General features: G+C 40.5%; 2 protein-coding genes across 8 annotated transcripts in view; one reads left to right on the forward strand and one right to left on the reverse strand.

Moving 5' to 3' along the window:
* tsc1b (TSC complex subunit 1b) overlaps positions 1 to 17,154 on the reverse strand; it is a 35,276-nt gene extending 18,122 nt beyond the window's left edge. For 4 of the 6 annotated variants that reach the window (XM_061799593.1, XM_061799592.1, XM_061799591.1 and 1 more), the window contains exons 1-8: positions 15,265 to 15,424; positions 7,621 to 7,846; positions 7,440 to 7,543; positions 6,959 to 7,111; positions 6,418 to 6,562; positions 5,043 to 5,197; positions 4,887 to 4,960; positions 4,627 to 4,805 (exon numbers count right to left, since the gene is read on the reverse strand). In XM_061799593.1, the coding sequence (XP_061655577.1) occupies positions 4,627 to 4,805; positions 4,887 to 4,960; positions 5,043 to 5,197; positions 6,418 to 6,562; positions 6,959 to 7,111; positions 7,440 to 7,543; positions 7,621 to 7,729 (919 nt within the window). In that variant the 5' untranslated portion in view covers positions 7,730 to 7,846; positions 15,265 to 15,424. Of the gene's footprint in view, positions 1 to 4,626; positions 4,806 to 4,886; positions 4,961 to 5,042; positions 5,198 to 6,417; positions 6,563 to 6,958; positions 7,112 to 7,439; positions 7,544 to 7,620; positions 7,847 to 14,859; positions 15,234 to 15,264; positions 15,425 to 16,696 lie in introns of those variants that run through there. The other 2 variants (XM_061799590.1, XM_061799589.1) reach the window with 2 other exon arrangements.
* An 857-nt stretch (positions 17,155 to 18,011) lies between these two features.
* On the forward strand, positions 18,012 to 23,781 carry gfi1b (growth factor independent 1B transcription repressor). Of its 2 annotated transcripts, XM_061747660.1 has the most exons (7): positions 18,012 to 18,308; positions 18,610 to 18,692; positions 18,949 to 19,119; positions 19,684 to 19,901; positions 21,343 to 21,480; positions 22,045 to 22,210; positions 22,639 to 23,781. In XM_061747660.1, the coding sequence occupies exons 2-7, from the start codon at positions 18,617 to 18,619 to the stop codon at positions 22,815 to 22,817; spliced, it is 948 nt and encodes a 315-aa protein (XP_061603644.1). In that variant the 5' UTR covers positions 18,012 to 18,308; positions 18,610 to 18,616; the 3' UTR covers positions 22,818 to 23,781. The 2 variants fall into 2 exon arrangements, with proteins under 2 accessions (XP_061603644.1, XP_061603645.1); XM_061747661.1 differs by lacking the exon at positions 18,610 to 18,692.
* The last annotated feature ends 1,952 nt before the right edge of the window (positions 23,782 to 25,733 follow it).

Here is a 25,733-nt window from a genome sequence, read left to right on the forward strand (position 1 = left end):
GTCACTGTGAGAAGAAAACTTCTCGGCTTGAGCACAAATATTGTCATTACTTTACAATTTTTATTACAAAAACATTCTTAATTCTTAATACCCCCTCTTTGAGCCGATCGCGGTGGAGGGGTTTGTGTGGCACAATGATCCTAGGAGCTAAGTTGTCTAGGACTTCTCGCCCCTGGCAGGGTCCCCCATGGCAAACAGGTCCGGGGTGAGGGAGCAGACAAAGCACGGCTAAAAGACCCCCTATGACGAGTAAATTGATGGAATCACGTTTTCCCTTGCCCTGACGCGGATCGTCAGGGCCCCCCTCTGGAGCCAGGCCTGGTGGTGGGGCTCGAAGGAGAGTGCTCGGTGGCCGGGTCTGAACCCGGGGAATGGGGGACCCACGTTACCCTTTCGGGCTGTGCCTTTCCATGGGCTCCCCACCTGTGGGAGGGGCCTGATCCCCGGCTACAGAAGCTGGCTCTAGAGACGTGGAAGGTCATCGCTCTAGCAGGGAAGGAGCCAGAGCTGGTGTGTGAGGTCGAGAAGTTCCGACGAGACATAGTCGGGCTAGCCTCCACACACAGCTTGGGTTCTGGTACCAGTCCTCTCGAGAGGGGTTGGACTCTGGAGTTTCCCACGATGAGAGGCGCCGAGCAGGTGTGGGTATACTTACTGTATTGTACCCGCCTCGGCGCCTGTAGATTGGGGTTCACCCCGGTGGATGAGAGGGTAGCCTCCCTCTGCCTTTGGGTGGGGGGGACGGGTCCTGACTGTTGTTTGTGCCTATGCACCAAACAGCAGTTCAGAGTACCCAGCCTTTTCGTGGTCCTTGGAGGGAGTACTGCAGAGCATTCCCGCTGGGGACTCCATCCTCCTGCTTGGGGATGTCAATGCTCACCTGGGCATTGACAGCGAGACCTGGAAGGGCATGATTGGGAGGAACGCCTCTGATACACCTCTGCAACATTGCATGGACATCGGGGGCAGTACCTCTGGATTGGCAGACAGGGGTGGTGGTCCCCTTTTTAACAAGGGGGACCGGAAGGTGTGTTCCAACTAGACTTTACACCGATTTTATCGGGCTGATCGGTATCGGCTTTAATGTCATAATTCAATAACGTCATTGATCGGCTCCGTAAAAGACATTTACGCCACGTCGCCGCGTGCACAGTATATTTGAATCCAAAAGCTAGTTTATTTTTAGCCTTGTCGCGTGTCTTTTAAAGTAGTAAAGTGTAAATATCTGATGGATGGCCAATTAAGTTATTTTAAAAAAAATTAAAAATAACATGTCGGCGGTGTGGGACAGACAACACGTCAGAGACAGGCAACACGTAATGCCCGGCCGGATCAGACTACAAGACAAATTTGCTCTTTCACGATTGCACTGTCAGACTATTGCAATAAAATCGTGTATTCCGATACCACTGCATCCCGTTTTTTATGATCATTGGGCTTTATCTTGTCAACTCAGATGCGACCAGATACACTCGTTACCGTGGCGACGACAACAAGAGTGGAGCGCCGACTTTGTATTATCGGGACAAAATGGGGGAAAACGTGTGTTGGTGGTCACCGGGGGCTCAGGACAGGATAGGACGTTTGTTTAAGGCTTGTTTGAGGTATGTTCACGTACTTTTAATACGATACTGCTCACAAGAAGGAAATAAAATGTTATGTAGCCTAGCAAGCTAGTGGTACCACGAACGGTTAGCCGTAAACATGCCGCCGTTCTGTCGAATCATGCTCTAAAGTTTCGGTGTGGGTGAAGTTATTGAATTAAAAATAAAGTCATTTAATTACAGTTAAAGTTAGCACCCATTATTTCTGTCATGTAATGATGGTTTGACCTGACTGATTAGAATACACGATCTGACTACAGCAGTGATTTTCAACCTTTATGGAGCCAAGGAACATATTTTACAATTGAAAAATCTCACAGCACACCAACAAACAGAAATGTCACAAAAAGTGGATACATTAATTACTGTATTTACTTCCTGCCATCTAATAGAAGACCATTCATTTGTTCTGTCTGTCACTATGCCTCACTGGCATAAATAGAGGAACAAAGATACATTATTTATTATAAATATAACTTTTTGATCAATTAAGTACACAAGTATATACAGTAAATGAACAAGTCATTTAAATTGACACATTCGTCCATCTTGTGATCGGATCGGTGATCGGTTATCGTTTTTTTAAAACTAGCTGATCGGTGATCGGCCCCAAAAATCCTGATCGTGTAAAGCCTCGTTCCAACTCCAGGGGATCACATTCCTCAGCCTCCCTGGTAAGGTCTATTCAGGGGTGCTGGAGTGGAGGGTCTGTCAGGACGTTGAATCTAGGATCCAGGAGGAGCTGGGTGGTTTACGTCCTGGCCGTGGAACAGAGGACCAGCTCTCCACCCCCAGCAGGGTCCTGGAGGGTGCATGGGAGTTCGCCCCTCAAGTCTACATGTGTTTTGTGGACTTGGAGAAGGCGTTCGACCGTGTCTCTCATGGAGTCCTGTAGGGGGTACTTTGGCAGTAGGGGGTACCGAACACCGTTATACGGGCTGTTCAGTCCCAGTCTGACGAGTGTCAGAGTTTGGTCCGCACTGCTGGCAGTAAGTCGGCTTCGTTTCCGGTCAGGGTTGGACTCCACCAAGGCTGCCCTTTGTCACTGATTCTGTTCATAACTTTTATGGACAGAATTTCTAGCCGCAGCCTAGGTGTAGAGGGGGACCGGTTTGGTCGCCTCGGTATTGCATCTCTGCTTTTTGCAGCTGGTTCTGTTGGTTTAATCAAGCCGTGATCTCCAACTCTCACTGGGGCGGTTCACAGCTGAGTGTGAAGCAGTTGGGATGAAAATCAGCACCACTAAATCTGAGACCATGGTCCTCAGGCGTGCCCTCTCCAGGTCGGGGATGAGATCCTGCCCCAAGTGGAGGAGTTCAGGCATCTTGGGGTCTTGTTCACGAGTAAGGGAAGAATAGAACGAGAGATTGACAGGCGGATCGGTGCAGCGTCTGCAGTAATGCGGACTTAGTATCGGTCCGTTGTGGTGAAGATAGAGATAAACCGAAAGGCGAAGCTCTCAATTTACCTGTCAATCTACGTTCCTACGCTCACGAGCTGTGGGTCGTGACCGAAACAACAAGATCCTAGATACAAGCGGCCGAAATTAGTTTCCTCCGCAGGATGTCCCGGCTCTCCCTTAGAGACAGAGTGAGAAGCTCAGTCATCCGGGAGGGGCTTAGAGTAGAGCCTATGCTCCTCCACATTGAGAGGAGCCAGATGAGGTGGTTCAGGAATCTGATTAGGATGCCACCTGGACGCCTCCCTGGTGAGGTGTTCTGGGCACGTCCCACCGGGAGGAGACCCCGGGGATGACCCAGAACACGCTGGAGAGACTATGGGTGGCCTGGGAACGCCTCGGCGTCTCCCCGGAAGAGCTGGATGAAGTGCTGTGGAGAGGGCAGTCTGGGCTTTCCTGCTAAAGCTACAGGTACTTTCATTTTCAGTGACTTCTCAACATTTGACCAATTCAAACAGGAATGAGGACTTTCCAACTGAATTCACCTTTTTTATACCCATGTCTACCTGACACTGGACTCTGTAAAGGCCTTTTCACACTGCACTTGGCAACACCCAGACCGCCAATGACTTTCCCAGTCATTGTCCATGTGCTGAGGGGACGACACCACGGAATGCCGTGTTGCGGCACGGCAAATGCAGAGGCCGGCTGATGCTTCACGGTGCGCCCTTTAATCTAAAAATTTTCTATTCTCTAACGGTGTCATGGTGATGGCAGAAAGCTCCTCCAAAAGGAGAAGGGCTTGGCAGAGTGACTGCTGAGTGCTATTTTGGTGGACTTTTATTGTAAACGGCAAGGGGGGAATGAAGGAAGGCATAATAATTGCGGTGCCCCACTGTCCCAAACGTTGTGACAATAGAAAAATTATATACCGAGATATCTCTGCAGGATGCTTTCAAACTCCTTTTTAAAGCTCCTTGCTCAGCCTGAAATACAACTCAAAGCACTCTTCTTGGATCTATAGCTCACAAACGAGCATAAACTCTGAGATCCTGGCGTGAAATTAGTATGGGATGCACCCATTCCCTTTTTTATCCTGCCTTTTTCACCTCCTTCTCCTGAAAATAGGTTAGGGCTATCTTGCGGCAATTACAAATACAGATTGCCGAATTGCAGTCCACTCAGCGGGGATTTCCTTGTAGGTTGCTACTTCAGCGCTTTCAAATATGGGCATTGTTGACAACGGGCATCCATTGTCGTTGTGCTTTGCCGCGCAGACCCTTCCTACTGAGCAAGTGCAGGTGAAAAGGCCTCAAGAAATCAGAAAGAGGTTTCTGTTCAGGAAAGCAAGTAAATTATAATTTGGCATTTTAATTTAGAAATATTGTCACTTACTATTTTTTGTAAAACATTAAATCTGACAATAAAGGGATAATTATATGTTAGCATGAAAAAGATAATCTCAGTCAAAAAGCTTATACATGCCGGTGTAATACAAAACCATGAAAATTTATTTTGGAACTAACCATGTGGCATAAACCTTACACTGGGTGGTGCTCCAATACTGCATATTTGTTAAGCACTGTATACATAATATCCCTTTTCTCTCCTTTTTGAACTAACCATAGCTGCTGTGGAGGTCTGTATGGGGGCTGGAAGTGCAGTCTTGCGGTCGCAGATGGATTTGAGGGTAAAAGTTCTCAGGCATGGTGGCGTATCCCTCCTCACAGGAGGCCTCCTTCGGGTCTAGAGACACTTTGGCACATTCAATGACGATATCGTGGATTTCATATTTTTTCCACCTACAGTAAAAAATAAAATCATTAATCCCGCCTTATCAGGGCACATGCCATGAAAACCCTGGCAGATGGTGTGAGACTTGCCTAGTCGGGTCAAGCTCATGATCCTTGGTCCCTGTCACTAGTTCAGGGTGGATACGGACATGTTCAAGCATTGGCTGAGTAGAGAGGTTTTAAGCAATCTCAATCAATGTCAAAAAAAAAATCATTAAAGAACAGCAGTGTATGGTTGCACCTCACCTTGACCACCTCCTCAAATGTTTCCATATTTTCCTTCATGCTGTAGTGAGAGCGCAGATAGGACACAAAGTTGCACGGGTACATGCCATACAGGCGGTGGAAGAGCGAATAGACGCTGGCGTGAAGGTGGATCAAGTAAACCTCTGAAACGTGCCCTGAAAAGATACAAAACTGAAAATCATAACAGTAACAAGACAAGCAGGAACCACCCAGTTTTAAGTCTTCAGCAATTTGTCAACAAGATCATGCAGAATTGTTTTAAATGTAACAAAGCAGATTTGAGATGCAGTGGGGCAAAAAGGTATTTAGTCATCCACCATTGTGAAAGTTCTCCCACTTAAAAAGATGAGAGAGGCCTGGAATTTTCATCATAGTTATACCTCAACTATGAGAGACAAAATTAGAGAAAAAAAATCCATAAAATCACATTTTCTGATTTCAAAAGAATTTATTAGCAAATTATGGTGGAAAAAAAGGATTTGGTCAATAACAAAAATTAATATCAATACTTTGTTATATACCCTTTGTTGGCAATGACAGAGGTCAAACATTTGTATTCTTAATTAAATATAGTAGTTTCAACGAAGAAATAGACAATATGGCCCCGACCAATAATAAAGTCACCCTTCTTTAATATGGTGTTGCTCAAAATTTAGCAAGGACAGTGTTTCTTAAAGCAATATATAAGCGTCTTGTCAGCTGATAGTTTTTCCCTATTCTTTTACATAATTTGTTAAAATTATTAAGTCCTTGATGTGTTTCGCCCATGACAGATTTCAGCTTTTTTGAGCAGTTTTCTGTGAGTTTGAGGACAAAACTCTGCTGGTCAGTTTGAAACAATGATTGTGTGCTCTGGATAGGCCTATGTGGTTATGTGGTTGCCTGTCATTATTACATGTATGAAGACCTTGCTGTCTTACAGAATCACATATCGTATTAGTAATGCTCGAATTCTAAGTCAACAAATTTTAAGTTATTTTACTCATTTGAATATATGATGTGGAGAATTTAATTGACATTCTACTGTGTATTTTTGTTGCCCACCGCACACATTCACATACATGTTCAAGGAGAGATGTCACAGGGCTGCACAATTGGTACTGCAACCCTGAGCTGACATAGGGTGTTTTACAGGTTTTGCTCAATGGCTTCAGCGGGACAGAAACCATGGTCCTTAAGTTCCAAAGCCCAAATGCATTCATGATTCCTTAAATACATTGAAGACCTCCACTACCTGAAGAGGTAAAACATCCCAACAATATAATTTCTCTGATTGACTGTCTGTCCGTCCAGATACTCTTTGGCAAAAATTGTGGGTGCAAGTAATGGTGACCAGAGCTGTACTGTTTTGGAGGAAATGGGATGCATATCTCACCAGGATTCTTCAGATTCCAGGATGCCAAACGGCCAAAAATGTCAAAGTACTCCCACAGGTGTTGTTTTCCTGCTTGAGGAATCATGGGAAGCAGTGTGATCAGCACCAGCACCCCAGTTATCAGCACCACGACATCCGTATCGCTCTGCCAAGGGGATGAAGTGAAGATGTGACAAAGCTGTTTTGATTATATCGCGAAATGCCGACCAAACATGTAAAATGCAAAAGAAATAGGGAATCTATTAATACATGAATGTGACCATATGTACTGTACATGCACCCAAAGAAAGGAAAGAGTGGGTGAGCGGCCTAAATGTTAGGAAAACTTTTTTCATTATTTTTGTTCTACTAGCAACAAGTATGCTGCACAACGATTTGTTTTATTTTAGTTAACAGATTGTTTTAGCTTGCTGCTTTTTGTTACAATAAAGTCAAATATTAGTGCAGTTGTTAATTCAAATAGATTTTTAGATCGTTTGTGACTTCACCGTCATCATATTCGGTGAGAGATGTGTAATAATTCCATCCTTTCATATTATACCTTTAGGCATTTGAGTAGCGACAGCAGAAGAGGGTATCGTGCAATCTTGTGGATCCAGGATGGCTGCTTGCGGATGACATGGCCGAGCATGGTGAGGGTGGGAAGCCGACAAACTTGTTTGGTCATACACTCGTTCATCTTGTCTAGAAGGTGCTGTGAGGGCAAGTAGGGAGGGACGGGGGTATTATGTGATAATGTTGGCACTTACTGGTAGCAATTTCTTTTCATAGGTCAGACATATAATTATGATAACTATTAATTAGAAGCCTAGAATCCTTTATTTTTTGTAATGACTTTCCATGTGAGAACTTTTTCAGGAATTATGTATCCACATACTCAATAATGGAAGAAGCTAATGCAAACTGTTTATCAGTCATCAAATGAACTGATTTTTATTTGCATTTGAAATACTTTAAAATAAATAACTCTCTCTTTCTCACTTCAAATGAAGTGGTGTGAATGAATATGTGAGTTTTCTCACCTTGTCATGTGGCTCTCTGACTGAGCAGAGGATATGGATGGCCTCTAAAGAATTTGTTTCTAAAAAGTAGTCCACCAGCCCGTTGAGCAGCACAGACCCTCGTTCTACAAAAATATGACAGGTAGCACATTCTGAGACACAGATAAAAGGATATAAATTATGTTTAAAAAAGTTAGGATACCAGTACTGAGTTGCTCATTAATTAGGCCTCTGATCTCTTCTAGCTGCTGGAGGTCGGCGGTATCCAAGAGCGGGAGGAGGTCCCCCATGCTTGGCTGCTCTCTTGCCATGGTGGCAGTGGTGTAGGTGGAGGGGAGGCAGTGTCCCTGTCACACAGTGTCTCTACCTTCCTTCCTGCCTGGAGGACTCTCTTGGGGCCACCCGCCAATTTCAGTCTCCAGGCACCTCTGAATCACAAAAATAGTGCCAAAAATTTCACAAATTAGTCATGAGTATAACATTACAAATTAATCAGTCATGTGACAACTCCACAGCTGTTTTTTTTTTTCATTTATCGGCAAATATTTGTTTCAAAATAATTTAAACCTAAATAATTGTAATAAATGAATAATTGGAATTATGCATCCATCCATCCATTTTCTACACCGCTTTCTTTATTAGGGTTGCATGTGAGAGGGAGAACAGGCAAACTCCACACAGGAAGGCCAGAACCGAGATTCTAACCCCGTACCTCAGAACTGTGAGTGAGATGTGCTAACCCAACCTTGAATTACAGAAATAAAAAAACGAGAAATCAAATTATTTTCTATAGCGCTTGTTCTCATTAAGGTTGTGGGTGAGCTGAAGCCTCTCTCAGTTGACTTTGGGCAAGAGGCAGAGTACACCCTAGACTGGTTACCTGCCAATCGCAGGGTATAGTTAGACAAACAACCAGTCACATTCGCACCTATGGACAATCAAGTCTTCAATGAACCTAAACAGCATATTTTTGAATGTGGAAAGAAGCCGGATTACTAGTAGGAAACCCAAGCACGTACAGGGAGAACATGCAAACTCCATATTTGAACCACAAACCTCAGAACTGTGAAGTGGATGTGCTAATCATTCATCCAAAATGTCGCCTAAATAAAAACTAGATCAAAGGAAAAAAAAATCCCCAGCTCTGTACAGATTTGTATTACAAAATTCAATCTAAAAAAAATCACATGACGGATAAAGTAGATTTCACAAGTACTTAAATAAATCAGATACATGGAACTCAACCACCATTAATATTGTACGTGACTATGAATAAGGGAACATTTATCCTTCCTGAGCAAATTACAAGCCTAGATGTGTGCAAGTCACTAGGAAATAAACTATGAAGGAACAATTTTGGAAAAGCCTGGGAATTGCTCTACCTCTCCTTCACATTGGTCAAGTAAGAGATGATAGGACAAAAAAAAACATGAACAGGCTTAAAGAGAAAAACATTTATAGTGACAAGATATTCCAATCGCTAACAAACACCCAACATTGTGCTACCAACACTAAAGTAGCTTTCAAGCAGACTGACAACAAAAACAGTACAGTAGGACTGAGAGATCAAGGTAATAACATTTATATATATTTATTTTATTAAACATTTTTAAGAGACATTTTTTGAGGGGGGAATCATTTTATTCCCCTTGGCGGCTTCTGAAGCCTGCACTATTTGAGTCAAACTGGTTTGGGTTTGCAGTGTCAAACAATGAGCAACAAGCTATGTTTAAAGATATCTAAAACCAAAGCCTGTAGCATGAAAGGGAAAACTCTCTCAAATGAACAGATAATCAATTAGAATTATTTCACATTGTTTTACATATGACAAGGAGAAGCCTTGTGGAAGGCAATCACAGAGTTGAACGCGCAGAACATAAAAAAAAAAAAAAAAAACATCAAAAACATGGTGCCTGTTTATACATTCCAAATGCAGTCATTTATTCACACACTGATCCACTTCAGTGGAGGCGGTCGGTGCCTGTTGTGATAAACTACATTCAGTACTATAGTTTACCCAAATGCAATACACTTCACCAGGATTTATTTTATTCCCACCAAGTAACAGTTTATCACTTTTTACCCAACTACTTCTGGTGGTGTCACTCCACAATAAGAGTGTCCGGAAGTTCACCAAACTTTACTGCAGCATGAAATTAAGTTCAAGCGGCGGAATAGTACGGCCTAAAAATCTCTCTCGATGCCCAAGTGCCTTATCAGAGAGGAGAGCTGTAGACAGGCTTATTTTCCTTGCTCTTTTTTTTTTTTTTTTTTTTTTTAAATCAAAACTAGGCAACCTACCTGCCATGCACCTGGAGTGCTAAAAAAATTATGCAGAATTTTGTCTACATTTCCAGGGGCAAAGGTTATTTTTTCTTGGACGCAGCAACTTTTGTCCATGTTATGTTCAGTGACAGTTTTGTTGCTATTTATTAATCCCAAAGGGAATATTTTTTTTTATTATTGATGGTATTGTTCAATTGTTGAACATTTAAAATGTTTTATTAAAATGTATTAAGGGTTGTGGACTTTAAAGGGCCACTTCTTCCTTGTTTTGAAAAATGTCATTTACTTTTTCTTTTTAATGGCGGGGAATCGATTAAAATCGGAAATTAGATGTTGAGGTAAAATATCTGGGATTTTATTTTAAACCATATTGCCCAGCCTTAAATTGCAGCATATTCAACCTTTTATCCACTAAAGTCATGTCAGACAAAAAAAAATCCCCTCAGGGAAGAAATATACGGTAAGCGACACCAGGTTCCCACAAATAAAACCGATAATAAACACTGAGTAATTCAGAAGTCACAGTGGAGCTGTTTTCGCAGTTACCAATTTTGAGCTCAGTCATGGGTTGCGTGTTGGGCAACAGAGGGAGGATTCCACTGTCATGGTCACTTTGGAGCGTGTGAGCAAGCAAGAGGCAAGGACAGGTCAGTAGAACCAACAAAAGACGTCCTTACTGTGATCTCGGACAGCCTAGGAATGCTCGGGAATACACAAAGGTCCTTTATACAGCAAAAACACTTCCAGATTACATTTGGCTGGGTACAAGTTGTTAGCAACAACCTCCTTTGCTCCTGTACAAGCATCTAATAAGGCCACTGCATTATTCTACTAGATGGTTCTTGTGTTAATGTGGCCTAAATGTTGTGTTCAAGTTGTATTTTTCAACAACAATATCATTGTAGTACAGTATGTATATTATATAACATAAATAGTTGTGTCTCGGGGAGAACATACAAACTTCACACAGTAATGCCAGAACCGCAATTCTACCTCCAAACTTCAGAACTGTGAGGGTGACGTGCTAGCCCTACTTTGAAATAGCTAAATAAAAAAATATCCATCCTTCCATCAAATTTCTACAGCGCTTACCCCCTCATTAAGGTTGTGGGAGAGCTTGAGCTTATCCCACCTGACTTTGGGTGGTAGGTGGGGTACACCATGGATTGGTTGCCAATTAAACACAGGGCACATATAGACAAACAAACATTCATCCGCACCTTTACACCTATGGCAAATTGTCTTTAATTAAACTAACAAGAATGTTTTCGGATTGGGCGAGTAAACCGACGTACCTGTAGAAAACCCACACAAGACCAAGCAAACTGCACATAGAAGGGCCTGAGCCAAGATTCAAACCCCAGAACTAACCAAATTGACTGATGAAGTCCAACTTTGTTCAGAATGCTTTTTAAGCAATCAATTTCGGAGAATTAATTATTTGTGATACCTCCCCAAAACACGACCATGCCTCGAGTACATGTGTCAAACTCAAGATGCGGCCCGCTACATAATTTCATGTGGCCCGCGAAAGCAAATCATGCTCGTTAACTTCCGTGATGTTTGCTAAAATCTGTACCCAAATTCCAAATTGTCATAATAATAAACAATAATGTTGAGATATTGCATTTTTCTGTTACCAAACCCTTCTTCTACAGTAACTTAAACAATACTTGAACAAACTATCATCCTTGTCTTCTGATTTCAAAACTAGTTATCCCTCAATTTGTTGTGTAATGGTAATAATATGATTTGGTGATTAAACATTTCACTTTTCTAATGGCCCTCTGAGGGAAATCATAACTACAATGCGGCCCGAGACAAAAATTAGTTTGACACCCCTGCTCTAGTAGCTTCATCAATAAAAAATAGCAACAGACATAAGATATGACAGTGAAGAAGCCCGGTGACCCATTTTTGTCTCAATCGTGAGGCTGTTTCTATTTCATACTATAATTAACATTATTATACAACTTTACACCGATCTGATCGGTATCGGCCGATAATTAGCATTTCATGCTGATCGGCTTTGTCATAATTCGCCAATCCGATCAATGACCACAAAAGACATTTACTCCGCGTCGCCCTCATGTACAGTATATTTGGTGGTGTGGGACAGACAACACGTCTGAGACAGACACACGTAATGCCTGGATCAGACGACAAGACAAATTTGGTCTTTCACGATTGCACTATGTCAGACGACTGCAATAAAATCTTGTATTCCGATACCGCCGCATCCCGTCTTTTACAATCACTGGGCTTTATCTTGTCAACTCAAACGCGACCGGATACACTCATTACCATGGCGACGACAACAACAATGGATCGTTTCGTGTGTATTATAAGAACAAAATGGGCAAAAACGTGTGCCGGTGGTCACCGGTGCTCGGGAGAGGATGTTCTTTTAAGGATTGCTTGATGTATGTTCATATACTTTTAATACAATACCGCTCGCAAGCAGGCAACAAAACGTTATGTAGCCTAGCAAGCTAGTGTTAGCACTAACGGTTGTACATAAACATGCTAGCATTATGTCGAATCATGCTCTAAAGTTTCAGTGTGTGTGAAGTAATTGAATTGCAATAAAGTAATTTAATTACAGTAAGTGAGCACCCATTATTTCTGTCATGGTGGTTTGACCTGACCGATTAGAATATATTGACCTGAATAGAGAATAGTTTTGAAGATACTCATTATACAGTACACAAGTATATACAGTAAATGAACAAGTCATTTAAATACACATTACTCCATCTTGTGATCGGATCGGTGATCGTTTTTTTAAACTTGCTGATCGGTCCCAAAATCCTGATCGTGTAAAGCCTATTATTATATTTTGTGTCTCTGATAGTAATAGTTGTGTTTCGACTTAATCCTACTGTACCGCAACAGCAAACAAATGGGGCAAAAAGAAGACCCGGACTGTAGAAGGCGATGCCAGGGCTCAACTCAAACAATTAACCAGGAGACGACGTCAACCCCCTATGTTACAGTGTAACTAAACAAAGCAGAATGCAGCCCATGTGACGGCAATAATTTTTCACCTGCAAAAAAAAGGACTAGGGCAGAACTGTGGGTGTATTTTGTTTTATTATAAGGCTGCAGTTTGAAACTTGATTCAAGAAAATTACCCTGTATGCAGAGAAAGGGGAGACAACCAATAAACATTGAGTCTTCACCACCCAAGACTGTACACTAATGCAAGGCTGTATTCAGTATGGGATGTACAAATACCAAATTTTATCAGACCGAGTGCGACTACAAGTACTTACATTTGAGTACTACCTTTGCCAATACAGAGTACAGATACTTGCTACTGCGTTTACCTCTTACAGTTGTGATGAAAATTTTTTATTTTAATCAAATATTGTTCAAAAATGCAAAATTACTAGACCATGGCATAAGTTTCAAAGAAATACACCACTTTTTAGAGCAACAAACTTTGTCATTACTGACATTTTAACATCCAACTGCATGTTTTTCTATAAGTCTTGCCAAACATTTCACATAAATGTAGCTAGCCCATAACAAGGCATTTCAGCTAGGTGGTGTCTCAGTCTGAACATCAGGGGGCACGATGTAAAAGGAGTACATACAGTGGTTAAGAGGCAACCACAGACTGGTGGGCACTGTCTGTTGCAGGACGGGCGACGTGTACGGACCATTCTAATCAATGACAGCAAAACAATTTCAGCAAATTAGTGATAGAACATGATTTTAGGAAGGTGTTTTGTTGGTGCTCAACAACACATGATATCAGACTCCTTTAAAGAGGATTGTATAGAGGGGCGATGTGTACGGACCATTCTAATCAAGGACAGCAAAACAATTTCAGAAAATTAGTGATAGAACATGATTTTAGGGAGGTGTTTTGTTGGTGCTCAACAACACATGATATCAGACTCCTTTAAAGAGGATTGTATAGAGGGGCGATGTGTACGGACCATTCTAATCAATGACAGCAAAACAATTTCAGCAAATTAGTGATAGAACATGATTTTAGGGAGGTGTTTTGTTGTTGCTCAAGAACACATGGTATCAGACTCCTTTAAAGAGGATTGTATAGGAGAACAATCTAAATAGAGTGCAATAATGGCAGTAGTAATGATTTATCCATGTTTTATCTGGGACTATGATTGTAAATAGGTAAATTGGTTTGCTTTGCTAGTAAATAATTTCCAAAACACTGACTAATCATAAACGATACTTTTTATATGGTGGTGCTAACAAAAAGGTTTTCTCAATAGCAGGTTACTATAGTAGTCTGCCATGACTGACAATGTAGACATTTTTTTTTTTTTAAGAAAAGATTAACTCAACTCATTCATCCCAATATCATCACTTAACAAATTGGAAAGGGATATTGTACATCATCACTGCGCCTGTTTTTAGTCTGTTATGAATCTTTTATTCATCATATGCTATGATAAGTAAATATCTAACTGCATCACATTGTACAGTTTGTTGCAATTTGTTTTTAATTATATTTATTTGTACTTCCTTTTCTTTTGCCTTGTTTTGCCCTGCTGTCAGGTCAGTATTGGAAATGAGAAACGGTTCTCAATTGCCTTACCTGGTTGGTTAAATAAATAAATATTCTGCATATCTTTAAGTGGTGCATAAATTTTACAGCTTATACAAAGTTATTTCAGGTAGTTCTAAATGTTCCACTACTACCACTTACACTATAGTCTGCTGGAAATAAATGAAAAGAAACCTAGAATTATACATTTGGTAGTTTTTGTTGCTTTTTCCCATTGTACCGAACTCGCACGGAACCGTGACCCAAAAACCGAGGTACAATGTCTAATGTGCAAAAATTACACAGGATTGCTCTTTGCATATTCAGTATCTTATATTCAAAATAAAACATGTAAATTTCTATTAGAAATATTTTTATAATACTGATATCCGGGAATATTTTGGTAACTATATTCCTAACGTGAATTTTTCATACCACTAATTTTGAGTAAACCAAATATATCACAGCAATGACGCATGGCGATGCATGCTACATCGGACTGACGTGCGGAAAAAAAAGAGGTTTAAATGCACACGGGAATAAATAAATATTGGTATTCATCTTGAGGGAAATACATAAGGATAGACTGCAAAGTGTTTTACTTCTGTGCCAAAGCGTGTGTGTACTGACCACTGCCTGCTGCTGCGTGTCGTAAACAACTCGCAGAGAACAATGGCCAGGGTTGGGTTTACTTCATCCGATTATAAAAATATGCAGCCACCGTTCCTCCGTAAAGATGAAACAGCTTCAACCCCAACACCACACGGAGGGAAAGTGCGACGAAATGTTTGAAGGGCCAAACGCTAGTGAAAATCCATTACCGCGGCTCTTTGCAAAAACAAGTCAGTCCCACCGCCACGAGCTAACGTTAGCTGGCAGCAGCGACCAAGACTCGGACGGAATGTAATCTTGCCTGTCAAACACAGTAACCCGTGGAGAGCGAGCAATACAATGAGACGTTCATAAAGCAACACAAACGTGTTGGGATTCTTCATATAAAAATGGGCGTGGAATTAAATAATCGCAGCTGTTTACCTGTTAGAGTAGCTTCACTCCACAGGGCGCCGCCATCTTGAAAACCTCACAGCCCACCCCACCACCACAGTCGGCTTCCGCTGAAAGGATGCATGCAAACTAATCCCACAAGTTAGCGCCCTGAAAACCACTGAAAACTACTTAACTCATTCACTTATATAAAGCATGAATTAAACATGTGACTACAGTCAATACTAGTCGAGGTTTATATTGATCCGTTCTCAATAGGAATAATTGCTCTCCTGCCACGGCGCGAGTGTCGGTCGCATCGGTTCATTGGCGGATGTCTAAAGTTTTTTCGTGATGCGGTTTCGCGTGACCCACATGTTGACAGCGCACGCGCAGACACTTTAATCACGTTAATGCGTGAAAAATAAAAAATAAAAAGTACTTTATCGATCAGGTCATTTGGCTCTCACTAAGTAGCCCGAAGAACCTTGCTTCAGCGTCAAATGAATTAAAAAATCGAATAAATCTTGTAAGTGAGAATATTTATGTGCAAATTAAAAATATCGATAATAATTTATATGCATTAAGGTGATAACAAAGTGGGGTCATATAAGGCAGAAAAAAACAAGAACAGGCAGCGACATGGAGGAACGTGAACGAGCATTAACGACGACAGCAACAGATTCGGAGAAGCAGGATATTATGGGAGAATGTTGCGGCTCCAAGAATGATTTGTGGTGAATGCACTGTCCAAAAAAAAAAAAAAAAAAAAAACCCAAAAAATGAACTTCTGTCGTTTGAATTTTTTTTTGGTAATCTGACAAAACTCATACACGTCAGGTGTATTTTTTCAGTTGTCATTAGCTAATTTTAATTTTTGGGAAACTGTTCTCATAAATCTGCACACTAGAGACACGTGAATAATTAGCACTGATGAACAATTCATGCCCGGCAACATTTGATTTCAACAATGCAATTGAGGCAAGGACTGAGAATTCATTTGTTACCCAGTGTATTTCATGAACCACTGATATTTGTGAGGACACCTATTAATTGTTCGAGGCGATCATTTATGCCGCCTATTGCCCTCACAATCGCTTCGTGACTCCAGCACATGCACTGAAAAAAAAGAGTCCTTTGAATTTACTTCGTTTGAACATGTGCATCGGTTGCACATGATTAAAATTTGTTTAAATTGACTTAATTTACCCCTCTTCTCCTAAAAAAATAAACATGATTTTGTTTTGTCAGTGTGCGTGTCTTCTACTGTGTATTAAAATAATAAACTGAGTAATCAAAAAGGAGTCAGAGTGTTTGATATCTTCTTTGATATACTGATGTGCTTCTATTTGAATTCAAAAGATTTATTACAAATACCACACATACAACATTTACGCACGAACCTTTATCTCACAGGGCTGAGTGTAGGTTACTGTATGAACACATTTGTTAGGACTTATTAAAAAAAATACATGGTATTAACCTTGTGGGGTGATCATAGTCAGCCGTCCTCCCATCACCCCTGAGAGAGCAGCATCACCCATGATCGCAGCGATTCTCTTCTCGAACGGGGTGAGGCCCTTCGCGCCGGTTTTTTCGGCCACACTTTGGCGGTGGGCAGCTGTCCTCCGCTTCACATCCACCTTAATGACCACTACTTTTTTAGTTTAGCGTGTCCACAGCATTGACAGCCGCACAAGCGCTGACCCATTCACTCCTCTTTCGCGTGTTGCCAAAGAGCATTTTCTTGCGTGCCTCCTCCACTTCACATTCAGAAAAAAATATTTTTTCTTCATTACCTTGCTCATTTTCCTTTTTTTCTGATCATGCAGAGATCTGCATCTCAGGTACCCTCGTGAGGAAAAAGCGGTACGGAAAATGGATGTATTATTATTTATGTACAACACTTTGTTTCGGCGTTTTCTCCGGGCACTCCGGTTTCCTCCCACATCCCAAAAACATGCATGAATTGGAGACTCTAAATTGCCCGTAGGCATGACTGTGAGTGCGAATGGTTGTTTGTTCCTATGTGCCCTGCGATTGGCTGGCAACCAGTTCAGGGTCTACCCCGCCTCCTGCCCGATGACAGCTGGGATAGGCTCCAGCACGCCTGCGACCCTAGTGAGGAGAAGCGGCTCAGAAAATGGATGGATGGACTTTGTTTCGGCTGCGTAAAAGGCACAGTACAAACTTTGTCCACAAGATGTCGCACTAATACTTTCCCAGTTATAACCCACATGCGCAAATACAGTACCCGACAGTCCGTGCAGATTTCTTAAATTTGATTTGTTATTGCATGTAACAAGTTACCATCCATATTCTTATTTTGTGTGTACGCGCGTGAAAGGCCATGCCATATCTTAATTCCAGTTTTGCGTTTGGCATATGACACGATCACACACTGACTACTGATTATTATATTGTATACACCAGTAAATAGAGAATTAAAAAGTCAACACATTTTCTTAGACTGGTTTGGTGTGTGTATCTTTGGAGGTGCTACAGTCTCATGTGACTTTTTCGCCATTTAAATCACACGCGCAAGACTTCACGCAGTGGTAAAAAAATAAAAATAAAAATCTTGTCAATCAAACATTAAAATAATATTTAAAAAACTTTTTAGGCGAAAATAAGTATGTTTTTTTTTTTGGTCTGTAAATTTTAGTTTTGCGGTTGAAAAACAGTCGAAATAAGCAATTTATAAAAAACACACATAACGACACAAACCTACAAGCATGACGCATCATTACCGTATTAACTTTTGCTAACTTTGTCTCTCTCTAGCAGTCTTCGTTTAATATTCCCCCCTGCAGCTGTGTGTTTAGTGTAACTGTACAACCAGGAGTCCTTGGGTCTTCTACGCAAATTGCCTTTTGCAGGTTGGGTCTTCCATTGGTTGAAACCACAGTCAGATTCCCCGACGAAATTATCTGATTGGAAATCAGGGAGGGGAGGAAAAGAAAGAGCAACAAGTGCGATGCTTTTTACGCTGGTTTGCTTTTGGGACTTGAAGGAAAGGATTTTTTTTGTGAGCCACACTAAGATCTGAACGCCGAAAAAGAAATATATTTTCATTGGATCTTGTTGAGTTAATGGTGAGTTGCTGCTATACCTGAAAAGTTTTTAAAAAAATGTTTTTTGTCAGCTTGACTTTATCGTCTAAAATAAAAACAAACTGTAATCGATTGATATTCTGAATAATATTGATGTAATGATTTGTGCACTATTTTCACAAATAACATTGTTTAAAATTAAAATCTGTCTGACAAAAATTTTATGAAACGTTGTGTAATTTCCGTTTTGACAAAAGATAAGCTTTGTTTAAAAGACATTGAGATGAATATTTACTTTAGGTTTCTTTTTAGAGTTTAAGCAACGCGTTATTTGTGCTTATAGAGGAGACATGCCCCGATCATTCCTGGTGAAAAACAAACGGAGCACGTCATTTAATGTGCATAGGTTGTATGAAGATGAGACAGGTAAGTTTGAAATGTTAAATGTGTTTCAATAACTTAGCAATTATAGTAGAAAGACTTGACTGTCAACTTCTTTCATCATTATTCACCCCAGTCCAGTTAACACACATTTTGGACACATTTCAATTTTAAATAACTGAGAACTAAATGAGGAATAAATTGATAATTGATTTGGTTTTATTTAGGAGCTCTGGGTTTTTATTTAATAACCAAAATGGTCTGATAAGCTTCAGTTAACTGCATTGTTTTGGATTTAAAGGTGTCTCACCTCAGGGTACGGACTCTTCAGACAGGCCTAAGTCTGAGGGCCTGCATTCCCTAACAGACCTCATACCATTAGAAAAAGAGGAGACAGAGCTTCGTCCTTTACCTATGCATGCAGAGCCCACCAGACTCCCTTTGGCTCCCACAAAGCCGTACTACCCAACAGGTGAGCACCGCATTTCCCTGCATGCATGACCATAATTACAGAGGTTAAACTACGAGGGGTTACAGAAATGTTCTAGGACTATATGTCGTGTCATGAAAGATATTTTTCAAACCCAAACTACAAACAACCAGTTTCCTCTTCAGTGTGGGCCAGATGATCGAGCAGGACACCTATAAAAAGATCTTGCATGCGTTTGCTTAGTTCAGTGAGCGAGAAGAGGCAACAGGACCACTTGTGGCTGCTTCACCATGACAACGTGCCTGTTCACAGTGCCCTGAGCATTCGGCAGCTCCTCTTTGCCAAGCTCAAGGGGGTCATCAAGGGGACCCGTTTTGAAGATGTGAATGACATCAAGATGGCCATGCCGACAGAGCTGAAGAGGATCCCAGAAGAATCTTTCCAGAAATGCTTGAAGGTGTTGGGGAAAGTAAATTAGACTCCAGTAGGGTTATTTCGAAGGGGAAAACTTGCAGTTTGTAGTTTGATTTTGAAATCTATCTTTTGTGACACCCATTCTGGAATCTGTCTGACGTACCTTGTAAGTTTTTTTTCTGTGCTCCTCAGATCCTCAGATGGAATTCCGTACTTACTATAAGCCGCCATATTCCTGGGAGCAGGTTCCTTCTCCTTATCAGTTGGGTTTCAGCCCCACGGTGCTGCAGCATGCCGCCAGTCTGTACAATACGCACATCAGTCGGAGCCCACAGCACCAGCAGCCTCTGGACTGTAGTACACACTACTCCCCAAGCTCAAACACCTACCACTGTGTCACCTGTGATAAGGTATGTTATTTAAGCTAAACGTGCCATTAAAGTGTGCAACCCATACAACATACACTAATAAATAAAGGTTCTACATTGTACCCACACATGGTTCTTTGGCTTGTATGCATAGAGGAAATGCTTTTGGGTACTACTGAGCACCCATTTCTTAGTGGTTCTATACAGAACCAATCAATATCCAATGGCACCAAATGTGAAACAAATGGTTGGTGGTGCAAATTTGGAGATGTTTTTTTCTGTCATTTCTTGGATATCATTGGTAGGTGCAACGTCTAACCTTTATGTAGCCAGTGAAACCAAAGCCATCAATGGGTATTTATTTATTTATTATGAGGCGCCACAAGCATGACCGGCTTCTGTGATCTACAAAAGGAAATGAACGAAAGAACTCCATGGTGCTACACTGCAAACATGCAAAATCTTACCTAGTGTAGAGTGAATCTATCTTATTCTTAGTGAAAACATCTCACTGCACTTATCCTAAGGCTGTTTTTTGCTTTATTTTCTTTCTCATATTTTTCCCACTGCAAACAAAACATTTTGTCCCTAAAATAAGTGAAATAAATCTGACAATGGAACTAGTATGAATTGACTTGATAAGATTCCTCAGATAGTATCTTGCATCTTAAAACAAGTATTTTTGTCTGCTTAAAACCCTTGAAACTGTCTTAAAATAACTACAGTAAGATGTTTTCACTAGAAATAATATAAATTCACATGGAAGATTTTGCATTTTGCAGTGTATATAGAACTATCACCTTTCTAAAGAACCTGTAATAAACCCCTAAAGAACCCTAATGGTGTACAATGGTGCGATATAGAACCAGGAGTGCAGTTTCAGAACCTCTGAAGCACTTGGCACTTGTATTAAAAACTGTTTATAATTAGGTGAAATGACATTATGAATGCTTAGTAAATCATAATTCAAAAATTAGAAGTGAAAACAGGTTACACCAGTAAGTTTGGGCTCACTATTTGACAACTAAAGTTGTCACCATGTGGCCTTACTATTTAATGTCCAATATAAAAAAGCCTGTACTGTATCTCCAATGTTTTGTTTTCAAAGTTACACTTAATATATATATATATATTTTTGTAAACAAACTAATAACTTGAACATGCAGTATATGCTTTTGACAAAAATGTTTTTTTCTTTTTAGTGGTAGTAATAATAGTAGTAGTAGTAATAGTATAGCAGGGGCATAGCAGTGGAGCAAACATGGGCTCACTTTTTGCCAAGCAGTAGGGCACACACTAGCTGAGACTTTATTAAGTCTTTATAAAGCATTAACAATTGTTAACAACTACTTGATGAGCAGTTTATAAACCTTGCATGTAGACTAGCGTTAAAGCTTTAGATTTTAGGTGTTAGACTATACTGTATGTGTACAGCGTCTTAAAGTTGTCAGTCAACTGTGTTGACATATCAACTGTGCTTCAGGTGTTCTCAACGCCTCACGGCCTGGAGGTTCATGTCAGGAGGTCCCACAGTGGAACGAGACCTTTTGGCTGCAGCATCTGTAAAAAAACCTTCGGCCATGCAGTCAGTCTCGAGCAGCACATGAACGTCCACTCTCAGGTAAAGTCCCTGAAATGTTGTGCATGATTAAAAATGTTCAATATGATAGAATGAAGGATATGTTACAATGTGTCAGCTCACAAACCTGGGCTATTGTAAGTGACATACAGTAGAGTCTTTTAATAATTGAAATAATTGTACGGGTAGCAAATATTGATACTGATAGATGCTGATAAAGCCATATTCTGCAATTGTGTATATGTACTCTACTTTTTTCTGTTTATCATCAGATCAAACATTGTCATCAAGCTTTTCAAAATGTATCCAGGCTTGGATTAAAAAAATAAAATAAAAATAGAATAGGACATAAATATGCACAGGAGAAAATGGTAATGCTGTATTACTCCTAATTAGAACTTTAAAGCTTTTCATACTGTACATCATCACATTTGTTCAAAGGCTGGACTAATTGCAGTTGTATGATATTTATTTTCAGTTTTTAATTTTAAAAAAAAGTTACAAAAAATAAAAATGAATGACCTCTTCTGTTTCTGGCCAATGGCAAAATCAGAAATTCATTGAAGTTCACCTTATGGGACACATTCTGTTTTTGGCTTTGTCCAGGAAAAAAGTTTCGAGTGCAAGATGTGCGGGAAGTCATTCAAGCGCTCCTCCACTCTGTCCACGCACCTCCTCATTCACTCTGACACAAGGCCGTACCCGTGTCAGTTCTGCGGGAAGAGGTTTCACCAGAAGTCTGACATGAAGAAACATACATATATTCACACAGGTATGACTGTGCTGTGCGCCGATTTTTGTATAATGTTATCAATACATCGTTTGGCTGGGGTGATCATCTGATTGTAAAGTAAAGTTTCCAAGAGTGATATCACGACTGATGAATCTGAGAAAGACTAATGAACAAAATAGTGTATGGCTCTTTTCAAGCAGCTAGCTGTCAGTGAAACAGTTGTGGTTCAAGAAAAGTATGGATAAAAATACAAACATTATCTTTATGGTACGGTCTGTTGCTCCCACCTTCGGTGTAGTGACAAAACCTGATTTTCCAGAAGCAGAGTGATTTGTATAAAGTAGACAACTGTTCCTTTGTACAAATAAATGAGAAATATAAGAATATACTGTATAAGAATAAGAACATAATCCAAGATTTTATGGTGTCGATTTTACCGGTTATGTGTGTTGTGTCATATTTTGCAGGGGAGAAGCCCCATAAGTGCCAAGTGTGTGGTAAAGCATTCAGCCAGAGCTCCAACCTGATCACCCACAGTAGGAAACACACAGGCTTCAAACCATTTGCGTGTGACATTTGCTCCAAAGGCTTCCAGCGCAAAGTGGACCTTCGCAGGCACCACGAGAGCCAGCACAGCATAAAGTGACACATCAACAGCAACCATTTTTACATGCTGTATGTCCATTCCCAGGTCTAAGATCAGAACTTTAAGGGGGCTCAGCCCCCAAATTAGAATGTCGAGCACACAGTACATTGCAATTCATTTAGGTACACATTACAGTGTGACAGGAACCTAATTATTGTGACATCTGAAGCACATATCCTATTATTGGGAACTCACTAACGAACACTTTGACAAATGTATTTTGTCCCATAAAGCCCACAGTACTCAGGGCCCTCAGAGGCTAAGCTAATAACCTCCAGACATAATTTTCATTGCAAATACACATGATAATGTGTGTTTCAAATCCAAATACTGCACCACAGACTTGCGTCGTAAAATCTGCTCTGAAACGTGATTCAAACAAGTGATATGAGTGATAACAAGTTCTGTGCTGCCAACAGAGGAGCGATGTACAATTATGTGACATGTCGCGCCAGCTGTTGCAGTGCATTCTGGGACTGGGTAGTATCAGATGCGTGTGCGTTACTGTATATACAAATTGGCCAATTCAATTGTGTAAAAATGTAACAAAAAAACGTATAAATAAAAATGCATTGCACGTTGTGTATTTTGCATTCTTAGAAGACACTGTTAAGTATTAATAATAATAAAATGGATTGTACAACTACTGAGTTAATATAGTAGAAGTTATCTGCTTTCAAGTTGTGCGTGCGTAGCTGTGTAGGAAATGAGTTGTTGTCTTTTAGGTCCAAAAATTATCCCTACATACATGTATGAGTTCTTTGCTAACATATTTAAAATGCGTATGGATGTAATGCGAGAAAAGCAAATTATCTTCATGAGGTTTTCCATGCTGTCTATAAAAATAAAGAACAAGCTGTAGCTGTGGTTGTTCTGTCCTATTCCCTCCCGGGTAAAATGCATCTAGACTGTTAGTCTAGTAAAATGATGTGATCAACTCTGTCAATACACCTCTTCCAGCTCATTCTGGTTTGGTTCTTTGTGTTTGAGCTCACTCAGTCACTCTGGAAAGATCGCATGCTCGCCTTTAAAATGAAAACAGTTATTATTGGGTACAGTGCTTTTGAAAATCTCTGCAATCATGTAGCCTACTGTATGTGTATCTTAACTGCACTCAACTGTACACTTCATCGCAATCTACGTACCGGTACTATAATACAGAACAAGAAAGGTACAGTGGAACCTTCCAAATCACACAAACACGAATCACAACACAATCCATTCTAGTATCCTTCAAAGCATTTTGCCTTTTGGGTGAACTCTGAATTCTTGTTAACTTTGGTGGTTTTCACTGTCTCTAAAATTGTGTTTACTAAAATAATAATCTGTTTAGCAGTTTTGCTCAGCATAATGAGATGCGTTTCCAATATTTTCCAGTTGCCCTATTTAGCTATGTACGAGTAGCTACATATTAGACAGAATTAGAAACACCAGGAACGCAACAGCTAGGTTAATACACATACTGTTAAATTAATACCTTAAAATTAAGCTCTGTTATCTTTGTAGACAAACACTTTTTAATCAACCTCCTGTATTTCACGAGGATGGTGTGATCCTGTACTCAAATGACAAACAAATAACCAAGCCCAGTGAAATAATGAAAAAGTTAGATTCAGTCCTTCTCTTCAATTAACAACTAAAGCTGTAATCACAGCTGGAAATCAGAATTACACAAACCATCAGGTGAGGCTTGATTAAAGTTTGGACACACACATCTCCATACGTCCACTGTTGCTGCTTGGTTTTAAGAGTGCACTGGGGTGACTGGGATACAGGGATTAACTAATAGGCTGTGAAAAAGGGATTGATTGCTTAGTCAACTGTCACCACACCCATCCAGCGCGTTGGATTTACTTTAACAAACAGTCTCACCACCTTCCTCAAACACCAAACCAGTTAGCACTTTAAGATGCTTCAGGCAAATCTGATCATCACCTGGGTTTGTTTAATCTGAGAAACAGGATGAAGCATCGTGGAAGATAAGAACATTAAACGCGACCAACCACCATCTATTTTCACGTACGTATTTTTTAATGCATAAAATTGCTACTCAAACCTTTAAGCCTCATACTGAACTAGTACCCACAATTGGAGGCAGAGATGGAGGCAATTCAGCATTGCTGCCCTCCGCATTATGATAAAACTTGTTTTCTCATATTAATTAATCTGATCTAAAATGTATTCAGCTGGTTTAAGGAAAAGTGTTAACAGATGGTAGTGTAACAATAACTGTAAATGGGTTAATGAGAAGTACTCCGATTCGTGTATATAATTCTGCAGAAATCAGTGTCTGCGTGGGCAACAGAGCAGATGTGGAGGCTTACTGTCTGGCAAACAAATCTGAGGTCTTTATGCAAAATTTGTGGATATCACAGAGGAAACAAGGCCCCCTGTGTCAGTGTAACAGTTACAGGGCTGCAGGGACATCCTGGTCTGAGTGGGACCAAGCTAATCAAAATCCAACACATGTAACCAACAGAAAAGAGAGGAGGAGGCTCATTGCGGGTGGGGTGTGCAAACAGGACACAGGTTGTAGGGGAGGGGTCGCACGTAGCCTCAGGAAAAACGGAAGAAAAGGGTAAAGGATGTGCAGCATGCACCAGAAACATTCCTTTATCACTGCTGGTGTACAAAGCTTTACGCATAAAAATGAATAAACATTTGTTTTCTGAATGAAGCAGAAAAATGCGTTGCAGTAAATATAAACTCTGTTAACGTGGATGTAGGCCCACTAGACCCCTTTATATTTGCATATGGCACAGGTGTTAAAAAAGTTGTAAATATCCTGTCCTTGATTTGCTTTCTAACCGTGCAGCTGCCTGTCACTAAAAGGTTCACTTGCAACGCTGCAGAATACTACTTTTAATACAGTTTTATATGTTCTTTTTAAACCTGTTTTATACATTTATGAAAGTG

The sequence above is a fragment of the Phyllopteryx taeniolatus genome, chromosome 15 (assembly GCF_024500385.1).
Source record: "Phyllopteryx taeniolatus isolate TA_2022b chromosome 15, UOR_Ptae_1.2, whole genome shotgun sequence".
Classification (NCBI taxonomy): Eukaryota; Metazoa; Chordata; class Actinopteri; order Syngnathiformes; family Syngnathidae; genus Phyllopteryx; species Phyllopteryx taeniolatus.

Coding starts and splice junctions, on each gene's coding strand:
- gfi1b (XM_061747660.1), top strand. CDS start 18,617: ATGCCCCGATCATTCCTGGTGAAAAACAAACGGAGCACGTCATTTAAT. Junction 21,481..22,044: donor ACATGAACGTCCACTCTCAG/GTAAAGTCCCTG, acceptor GGCTTTGTCCAG/GAAAAAAGTTTCGAGTGCAA. Junction 22,211..22,638: donor ACATACATATATTCACACAG/GTATGACTGTGC, acceptor CATATTTTGCAG/GGGAGAAGCCCCATAAGTGC.